At 38.4% G+C, this 10,859-nt stretch overlaps 1 protein-coding gene across 1 annotated transcript in view; it reads left to right on the top strand.

The window, feature by feature from the left end:
- The window catches only part of LOC106512292 (protein sel-1 homolog 3), a gene marked incomplete in the record, with an annotated part of 29,988 nt that overhangs the window by 10,552 nt on the left and 8,577 nt on the right, over positions 1-10,859 (top strand). The window contains 10 exon segments of the mRNA XM_014000952.1: positions 3,188-3,311; positions 3,411-3,549; positions 3,713-3,856; positions 3,931-4,136; positions 5,818-5,997; positions 8,834-8,956; positions 9,162-9,302; positions 9,434-9,496; positions 9,576-9,752; positions 9,828-9,955. Of these exon segments, the coding sequence (XP_013856406.1) occupies positions 3,188-3,311; positions 3,411-3,549; positions 3,713-3,856; positions 3,931-4,136; positions 5,818-5,997; positions 8,834-8,956; positions 9,162-9,302; positions 9,434-9,496; positions 9,576-9,752; positions 9,828-9,955 (1,425 nt within the window).

The following is a 10,859-nucleotide window of genomic DNA, read 5'->3' as shown; positions in this document are numbered from 1 at the left end:
ACTGGTGGGAACGAGATACTAATTGGTGCACACGACTTACTAACTGGTGGGAACGGCTTACCAACTAGTGCGCATGACTTACTAACTGGTGCACACGAGAGACTAACTGGTGGAAACGACTTACTAACTGGTGGGAACAAGTTTCTAACTGGAGCGCACGACTTACTAACTGGTGGGAACGAGATACTAATTGGTGCGCACAACTTACTAACTTGTGGGAACGACTTACTAACTGGTGGGAACAACTTACTAACTGGTGGGAACAAGATTCTAACTGGTGCGCACGTCTTACTAACTGGTGGGAACGACTTACTAACTGGTGCGCACAACTTACTAACTGGTGGGAACGACTTACTAAGTGGTGGGAACAACTTATTAACTGGTGGGGATGACTAAGAAGCATTTCATAATGGTCAATACTGATTATTATTGATTTGTTTTTTTGTTTTACCTATTTGAAATAAAGACCAGGAGAAAAAAGGATGATTCTCCTGTAGCCACAACATCCTTTTGAACTGTTGCACTCATTTTCTTCTTTCACTCAATGTCGTTTTTTATTTATTAATTAGTTGTGAGGCACAGCAGTGAAACATGAAACTGATGCTGCATGTTACTCACCAGGTTGATGCTAGCTTACCAAAGAGTGACTGAGTTAGATGCCACCAATCTCACTTAGCTGGGCTTTAGCCTTTAGCCGCTTGTTAGCTTCAGAAGCTGCTGATGTTTGTTCTTTGGGACTGTAACTTGTAATTTTCCCAAGTCATATATTTTGTAAACTTGTGCAGTGAGTTGGTGACCACAAYTATTTTCTGAAGTCAGAGGAAGACAAATGAATAAAATACACATGCTTGGGTAAAGGTGGTGGATAGTGCTTATACAGCTGTAGTAACTGTTTTGTGTTTTTGTCACAATCTCTAGCCCTGGTTTATCGGTAATATTTCATTTCTTTACACGTTCCCTCAAACATATTTTCTATTGATATCAATCACGTGTCTATCGTAAGAAATAGGTTTATCATTTTATCGCCCAGCCCTACCAGTAAAGAAGGCCTTATGGTCATCAGCTTCTCAGAACCCAGATGAAGAAGGCTCTGATGTTTCACCATCCAGTATTGCATGAAGTGGCCTGTAAAAGCCCACAACATGCTGGTATAGCCCAGTTAGCTTGGTTTTAGGTTCTCTCCCATTGGGGGTAGTTGTCATAGCCATGATTCATACATRTMAACTCCTTCAGAAATCTACTGCACCTGTCTCATGACCCTCAGAAATCTGTAATTTTCACAAAAAMATTCCATTAYKCACAYGTGGGAGTGGGGGTTCAGGCAGACTTGTTGGCTGTGGGGAAAGAAACAATGTGGGGGGAGATAACTGTGCAGAAGAGCAGGTAAAGGACGGGGAGAGGTGGGACATTTATTTCTAGTGGCAGAGTGGGTTGGGAGATGGTTCTTTAATATTATWTGCCACTAATATGATGGTTTGTTTTGTGGTATGATGATGGGGGCAGAGCCCTGAGCAYGGCTCAACCTGTCTGTGTATACATATGTTTAATAAACCAACATGCAGTGCAGTAACTTAACATATTTCRTGCTCAGTTKTACTTCTGTTTAATAAATATGAATTCAAAATGCTTGAAGCAAACAAAAACAATTTGGGTGKACCCTGAAATTTTGTTGACAGTYTACCTCTAAAAAAAAARGCAGCTTTGACTGCTTTTTTTCAAMGTTAAAAAAKAAATAAATTCTGTGGCCCTCAGATGTGGCTGTTACCTATCCCTGATCTAGTCAGKGAAGATTCAAACGTGACAGCAGCCACTGGACAGTGTTGAGTTGCCCTGATGACAGTGCTAAACTTCCAATTTGAGAAAATTAAAAAGATGAACCATTTTTGGAGTAAATGAAAAGGGAATAACCATCACTATTTTGTTTTTCAATATGTTTTTAAAACAACAATTAAATGACCAAAAAGTACACGGACTGATAATAAACCCGAATTCATGTTTTGACACAAACCTTTCTAAGTTTGAAACATTGTTCAATTGAAAACCATTTTTAAASCAGCTGTTTGAAATGACTGATTACAGACCATGGTTGATGAAAGACAAACCTTAAGTTCATCAGACTTGACTAGCTGCATTTTGACAATGCTGTCTCAAACTTTTATCCCGCGTAACTTAATCACTGTGAGCAATTAATATTTCCTTCAGCACTAATTTGTTGTGTTTTCACCAAGATTTGAGGTTGAGGGTAGTTTAGACAAATTAGATCTTGCAGCTGGTCAGATGGCAGCTCCCAGAATGGGATAAGATGTTTGACCTGCAAAGTTTCAGATTACTTCAAAACATGAGTAGAATCAACACAAAAATTCAAGGTAGTTTGAAAATACACCACCTTACTACCTGGGCCATGTTCTGGAATATGTTTTTAACCCAGGTAATTTGTTTTCATCCTGGTTTCTGTAGTCAAAACAAAAGAGGAATAAATACACCACAAAAATATCTTGATTTCTAAAAACAGTGTTGCAGTGAAACCACAGCTTAAATTGTTGCCTTTTTTTTTATAAAGCCATGCTATCAGGGTAGATGATCCTGTCTTATTCAATTTTAGATAAGGATAATAATTGATTTAATTACTTTTTTATGTCTGATGAGCAATCAGTCTTTAATGGAGGGCGTTTGGTTGAATGTCATCTGTCCAAACTTTGTAAGAAATATATTTCAATCTGTCCAAGAGAGCTCATACTGTTTAAGGCTAAACCAGGAATGGCTCAAAACCAGAACTCAGAAACATGAAAGCATCACATGATTTGATGAATAAAAACACTGAAACTTGTGTCAAAAATGTAGAAAATGAACTGTTTGAAAAGAGCTTTTGAAATATTTAYTAGTTTGTGTGTTGTGTTAGTTAAGATGTGATCAAAGATCTCAAAGATAAAGGTATCAGGTCCAACAAAAACAGATTTTCTTTTCACCAAAATGTCAAAAAACACCTCAAGAAAAACCATCGTAATGGAGTTCATTTCACAGAAAACAAATTGAACTTGTTCAAAATGCTGTTTTGTTCTAGACAGAAAAATTTGTTGCCCAGTCAATAAATAATGAAAAACTCAAAACAAATAGATAAATGTTGTGGTGAGGACATTATGCTTCAAAATGATTCTGAGTGTTTTGATCAAAGTTAAATATCTTACAGATTTCAGAGTAATATCCACTACGATGACACAGACGGATACTTTGTGATTGGAGGAGGCAAATACATGTCTAGCTTCAGTGGGTACTTTGGGCCCTTTAAGTACCATCGTTTAGGAACTAAAGAGGTTAAGTTTATGTTTTGTAATTTAAAAACAAATGCTGTTTTTTGCTGTTTAGTAACTGTTTTAATAACTGTTTCAAATCTATTGCTTTGTATAACACAGATACAAAACGACCTTCACCCCGAGTCTACCTTACAGGAGCTGGACAGGGCTCATATGGAGTGTCGGGAAATGAAATCATTTACAAAAGCTTTTCGGACTGAAGTCACTGAGAGTCATCTGCTGTCACTAAACAATGAAGGTGATATATTGTTTTGACATTTCATATAAATGTGATGTTGCAACCAATATACACAGCAAAATCTTGTTTAAACCTAATACCAAGGGCACAAATACTACAAGTTCACACCTAGATAATATGTACAAAATGCTGCTGACAAGTTCATTTTTCTATGTTATTTCAGCTGTTTGTACCAATAACTTCACAAGACTGTGGGCAAACAAAGACAAAAAGAAAACCTGCGCAGAAGCATGGGATCGGGAAACACAACTAAAATACAGCACACTTATTCACTTCTTACTAACAGAAGAAAACAATATTAGAACAGGTGTTATAGATTTACCAAATCTAAAGCTAATTATGTGTTTACGTTATCTCTCACACAGTTTTTCATTTTTGCAGGACGTTTAGGAATGAGGCACCTTGGAAATAGTTTGTTTGACCTGGCAGTTAGTACAATGTTCCCAGTGGAAGAGTCACRGCTGAAAATCCCAACCAAATCACTGGCTTTATTAAAGGCTTCTTCCTGCTTTGGAAATCACAGAGCATCTCTTCTGTTGGCCACCATCTTCCTGTCTGGATTCGGTCACCCAGTTAATCAGGAGCAGGTAAACTCATGGGTCTTAGTCACTGCTTTATCACGTGTAACCAACTGCAAGAGTCCAATTCTCTTTTTAAACGGAGTTCTGTGGGAAGATTTTGAGCAGTCAGTRCCCTCTTTTACAAAACAGTTCTTTAATATGGCCACAAAATGAGTCCCTTATTAAGCTTCCTTTAGTTCTTCGCAAATCAACAGTCAACCCCCCCCCCCCCCACACACACACACACACACACACATGTCCCACAAATATGTACACTTTTAATAATGAAGACAGATCATAAAACCAGTGGAGGAGTGGGGTCTAACTCAGCTGTGTCGAAGTAGACCTCTACTCAAAAAGTGTGTGCTGGACATCTCACATTTTGAACCCTGTGGTCGTCGGGTCACACAGACCATCTGTCATCGCTACATCGTACCCTCAAGCCACAAAGCTTTTCAAATGTCGACTGCCACAGTACTGTCGCTGGTGGCGTGAGGCCGTGACAGCGGTGGCCTTGACAGTAATCTTCAATGCTGCCTTAGTCCTTTCAGAAATCACACAAAGATGGCCAGGAGGCATCTCTGACCTGTTTTGGATAGCTCTTTGAAACGCCTCAGTTTGAAGAAATGGAGTTTTCAATGTTGATAGCAATGTCAAGCTGATCCAAGGCTATTTCAAACAAGGACAAGATTAAAAAAGATTATTACCATCCTAAAACCACTCTAATCTCAGAAAAAGTATACAGCGAATACAGCACTAATTATACAGCATTATTCTGTAATTATTATTAACAAAGTATTTATGAGGGAGGGAGTGAGAGCTGATCTCCAACTCCCACTGGAGCGGTTCGCAGCCGAGTGTGAAGCGGCCGAGATGAGGATCAGTCAAATCCGAGACCATGATCTTGAGCCGGAAAAGGGTAGGGTGCCTTCTCCGGGTTGGGTAGGAGGTCCTGACCCAAGTGGAGGAGTTCAAGTATCTTGGGGTCTTGTTCACGAATGAGGGAAGAATGGAGCGGGAGTTTGACAGGTGGATTGGTGCTGCGTCTGCAGTGATGCGGGTGCTGTACCGGTCTGTCATGGTGAAGTAAGAATTTACTGGTCCGTCTACGTTCTAACCCTCATCTATGGTCATGAGTTTTGGGTAGTGACCAAAAGAACAACAAGCGGCTGAAATGAGTTTCCTCCGCAGGGTGTCTGGGCTCTCCCTTCAGAGAGGGTAAGAAGCTCAGTCATCCGGGAGGGACTCAGAGTCGAGCCGCTGCTCCTCCACGTCGAGAAGAGCCAGCTGTGGTGGCTTGGGCATCTGGTTAGGATGACTCCTGAACACCTCCCTGGTGTGGTATTGCAGGCAGGTGTTCCAGGACACGCTGGAGGGACTATGTTTCTCAGCTGGCCTGGGAACGCCTTGGGATTCCCCCAGACGAGCTGGCCCAAGTGGCTTGRGAAGAGGGAAGTCTGGGTCTCTCTGTTTGGGCTGCTGCCCCCACAACCTGATCCCAGATAAACGGAAGAAAAYRGATGGACGAAGGTATTCATGTTGAAATTCTTGACCATTATTTTAATGGTAATTTCACAGTTTTCCCTCAGCCGTGAAACCACCGCAGATCAGACACTTACTGCTCATAACCTCTCCACAAAACCCTCTCTTCAGAAAATGCAAACTAACCTTCTAATGACTCACCATCCTGAGCTGCATTCTGTTTCAGGGTCACGTCTATAGTTTGATCGGAGCTTCCGGTGACGACCGTTTCGCCCTGATGCATTTAGGGTACAAACACACACATGGAGCCGATGGCTTTCTTAAAGACTGGGACATGGCTTATGGCTACTACTCCAATGTTGGCGCGCAGAGCAGTGTCGACGGTTACCAAACACATGAACATAAGGTAACACCCGCTGGTAATTTAGTAAATGTTAGCTTCATAAAAATGTTGCAATAGCGATAGTATTAAAAAGAAACCGAGTTGCTATTTTTGCTTTTATATGACTTGAGTTTGTCTCAAAGTGAAAATGTGTCTTCATGTCTGAACACTTAGAGCTGATTTTACTGTTGTTTATGTCAAATCTATATAAAACTACTCCAAGAAGCTGCTTTATCTCTGCTTTACGACTGGTAAAGCATGCTCATAAAGTTATTCCCTGTAATGCTGCAGATGTGTTGGTTTTAACTTTTACTTCTGTAAAAAGCAAATCCAACAGATCAGCACTGTTTAAAAGGTGTTAAAGGCAGATTTTGTTGCTTTCACACGCACCCTTAGTAGCTGTTGCCCCTTCTTTTAAACAGATGTAAGTGGTATTGATCTTCTCATCTTTGTTTGGCAACAGAGTCTAAATATAAAAATATTAAACTATATTTTTATATCAGATGTGTGATTACTTTGTATTAAAAGGCTATTCACACACAAGTACATTTATACAAACATGCTGTACACATGGCAACGGCCTTCGGTTACCATCTCTGAAAGATGATTAATAACGTATTTGTTGAAGAGGCTGCTGTAAAACATGCATAATGATGATCTTAAATCCTAATTTAAAAATAAAGCCGTCTTGATGAATGCGAGAGAGGACTTGAAAGGAGCCTGCTATGAGAAAAGGCTGCTTCCTCTTGATTTCCTGTTGATTTGAACAGTATTTCAATAGCTGCATCTAATGAAGAGAGGTGTATGAAAACACTAGAGAGACACGGCAGCTGCTGAACAGATAATCATTGCAGAAAGAAAGCTTTTTATTGTTGAAGTTTAAACAAAAACATAACGAGGACAAGAGTTAATAAAAAGAAATAGAGAAAGAAACATCTTGTATTCTTAGCCATTTGGGGGCTTCAAGCATTTTAAAATTATTATTTTATTTAAAAAGGATTATCTGACTATTTAAACCACAATCAGACACACAGTTCATTTTCATTAGTGTATATTTTGGATGTTTTTACTCTAAAGATACAAATAACTAATTTTCTCCTGTTTTGAGCTCACTGAATACTGGATCCTAATTGTGTTTGTATACAGTATTACTCTAGCCCAGAGCAAAAGTCACTATAAACTGTATAAATCAATTCATCTACAACAAAATACAAAAACATTCAGTAAAAAAATAAAAACACATTTAGCAAAAATTTAAATGATTAACTCTAAGCGAATTGTCCAGAGGCCAAGAGAGGACAGAATTAAAATATTGTTGTTACTTTGACATGGATAAAAGGTGAACATTTTTTATATTATTATATTTATTTAAACATTTAAAATCTATATATTTCATGATGACTAGAAATTACTGAAAAATCACAAATAAATCAGGTTATTAATGTTGGCAACTGATTCAAGCTGAAAATGTCCCTTAGCCGTGTTTCCATCAGTGGTTATGTGCATTATGATGTATCACATTAGAAAAGGTGGATGAAAATTGCTAAATTCACAAAACACCCTCAATTTCACAAAAAAAGGTTTTACATACACTCGCTTCAGGTGGTTTTTAATTTTCTAAAAAAGACTTAATGTGCTAAAGGGGAGATGGAAACACATTTGCTGAATAAGTTCTGATGTAGTGAACACTTACCTCAATCGGCTGTTCCTGCTGTCCAATAAGGCTGCAGCTGGACCCTCCTGCTGTCTGTACCTTCCTGGATATTCCTGTAACGTCAAAAGTTTTCTACGTCTGCAGACAGCATGTAACATCACCAGCACTAGCTGATATGACAGAATAATTACAGTTTTCCTGATAGCAGCAACACGTTCCTGATAACATATCTCCATTGTCCTGAGATGTGTCCCTGTGAGTTTGTGTCTTTATGTAACGTTGACGTCTGATGTCATTACACTTTGTGTAGCCTGGTTGATTCACTCCAAACCAGTAGATGGAAACACGTCTGATGCACATTTCTTTTTTTGCAACATTTTAAAAGTTTGCATTAAATTTGGATGGAAACACGGTGAATATCTTGTGTTGATCAGGGCATTAATATAACTAGTCATCTCCACTAATCATTTCACTTTCAGTCAGATCACAATCAGTTTTTTTTGTAGCTCTCRTCGATGCAAAAACTTTACTTCTACTTTTCAAAATAGATAAATTAAAAAAAACTCTCTTGGCCTACATGTGGATGTGAAAGTTTTCCAACACAATATAGCCTGTTTTGTACATCCTCATCAGCATCATTTAGTGATCTAGACACCAAAACAACACAACCGTTTTTATACATTTTTTCTGCATCTCCTTTAATTAATCCTGAGCTTGTTGTCAATAAACTTTGACTCTGTGCTAAAATGATTAATAACTGATGGAAAATGAAAAATGACTCAGTTTGTTCTTTCTTTCTCTGTATTTTTATTAGTTGTTAATGTGAATCTTCTCATTACCTAGTGTCACAGATTTGCTGAATAAGTTCTTGATTGATTGATTGATTGATTGATTCTATGATATGTTTTAGCATTTTTGGCAAAATCTTGTCAACAAAGCTTTTAATATGAATAAAAAAAGTGATAAGTCATAATCACTGTGCTCTTGTATTAATTTCATTCAAATAGTATTAATCAATTCTAGGGTTGATTTGTAATGATTAAATATGGGATTTACAGTAACTAATGGATAATAATGTTGCTCCTGAAGAGGGAGTTACATCTTCTTAAAGGCTTGAAGTGATCACAGTGAAAATCCTGTCAGTAACTAAAAAGCATTTGGTGAAAAGTAGTTTATCTTGATATCCCCTGTTTGTCTTTTCTGCAGCAATACAACCCTGAATACATCTATCTAAACAATGAGGATGATTTAAACACGCTGATGCACACGGAAAGTGATGTTTTTCAGTATTTGAAATTCCAAGCAGAAAGAGGAGACCTGGAATCTCAGGTATGAGTGATGCACAAAGCAGCTGTGATTTCTCATGGGATTTATTATATATTTATAAATGAGCTGTGTGTGGTTGTCTGTGGACGATGACTCAAAGCACAGAGAGAAAAGTAGCCTATTTATTTGCTTTGGTTTAATTTCTCCTTTGTGGTCATTGGTGGCGTCAGTGTCCAGAACAGACTATTAAAAACTCTATTAACTTTAGAGACGCCTGGGAATGATGCTTTACTGGGGACAAAATGGAGTCTCAAAAGACACAGCCAGCGCAGTGAAGTGGCTTGAGAGAAGTGCTATGCAAATGAAGGATCCCTCGGCAATGTACGACTACTCCATTCTGCTAATGAAGGTTGTGTAAAATTACACAGACTCTGTTTTACGATTGAATTGAACGCTGGACTTGTGGTGCGTGTGTTTCTGTGTGTGTGCTGTCTTTGTTTTGACACATATCGATCTGCTGATTGATGTTGATTCCTTCAGGGCCAGGGAGTGAAAAGGAACTACACTCAAGGTTTTCAGCTTCTGAAAAAAGCAGCAGCGATGGTGAGCGAGAAGCAATCAATGGCAGTGTTTACTCCATAAAAGTTCACTATGAATACCACTGTCTGTTTCCTTGCTTCAGGGTTCAATTAACGCCCTGAACGGTTTAGGATGGTACCATGGGATCGTGCTGAAGGACCATAAGGCCGCGGTGAAATACTTTGAACAAGCTGCTTTAAATGGGAGTGATGATGGGATGTACAACCTGGGGATTTATCGTCTCAGCGGGGAAAACCCTGACAAGCCACAGAGGAATGAGGTTCGATTTTCATCTYGTTTAGTCAGTGCAAAGATATAATCATAAGGCTGACACATTTTTTTTTTCCTCTGTCAGAGTGCTGCATTTGAGCTTTTTCTGAACGCGTCTCGGTTCGGTCACATCGCAGCGTCTGTAGAGGCAGCGTGGTACCTTTCGACAGGAAGCCTGGAAGGAGTTTCTCAGGATGTGCATAGAGCTGTGATGTAAGAAGCTTTCATTAGCTTGGAGAAGAAAGCATTGTTATGAGACGTTGCATGGTAGCCTGCAGCTCAGAGCCATCTAATTTCAATGGCAGTGGCTAATTCAAGGTCAGAAACTAGCATTTGCATATCTAAAAATAAGAGCCTCTGTCACTACTTTATTTTCTGGCAGGGAGAGACCTTGCTTACCAAAAATAATCTGGTGTGTTATGAATTTAAATAAGCTTTTTAGTCTGCTGTTTATTATTTTTTAAACCAGAACAAATATAGAACTACAATGGGTTGCAAAAGTATTCACCCACATTGGTATTCCTTCTACATAGTTGCCTGTCAACCTGGAATTTAAAGGAATTTTTAATTTGATTATAAGCAATAATACTKCAGATTGATAGAGTTAAATGGGGGAAAATATGTTTTAAATAATTCTAAAAATTATAAAACTACAAAGTTATACATGCATAAAAATTCACCCCTTTGCTTTGAAATTTCAACCATCTTCAAAAGCCTCCTAATTAGTTAAAAACAGAACTACCTGTGTCAAAAAATTTCATTGTATTTTCACACAAAATAATCTACAGAAACATAARATTCTTCATTACAGTCTGTTATTGGTCATTATTGGTCATTAYAGCAACTTTGTTTACATTCAGGCATTCCCCTTCGACATCACTTCCTGTTTCTGCTCATGTGAATATCTCAACAACTGTTCATTTCAGTGTTGTGAATTTTTGCTTGTTCATCATTAATGTTATCTTTCCAAATATGCATTCAAATATATCGCTAAAATTTCATGTCACAGGCACTTTAAGAGCTCTACCACCAAGAAAGAGACAACCTGAAGAATCACCCCACACAGGTCAGAGGCAAAGCTGTGGAGATCAGGGTTCAACCTTAAAACAAAGGTCTC

This window comes from Austrofundulus limnaeus, unplaced genomic scaffold, assembly GCF_001266775.1.
Source record: "Austrofundulus limnaeus strain Quisiro unplaced genomic scaffold, Austrofundulus_limnaeus-1.0 Scaffold8, whole genome shotgun sequence".
Lineage (NCBI taxonomy): Eukaryota > Metazoa > Chordata > Actinopteri > Cyprinodontiformes > Rivulidae > Austrofundulus > Austrofundulus limnaeus.
This window is presented reverse-complemented; position numbering and strand designations above follow the sequence as displayed.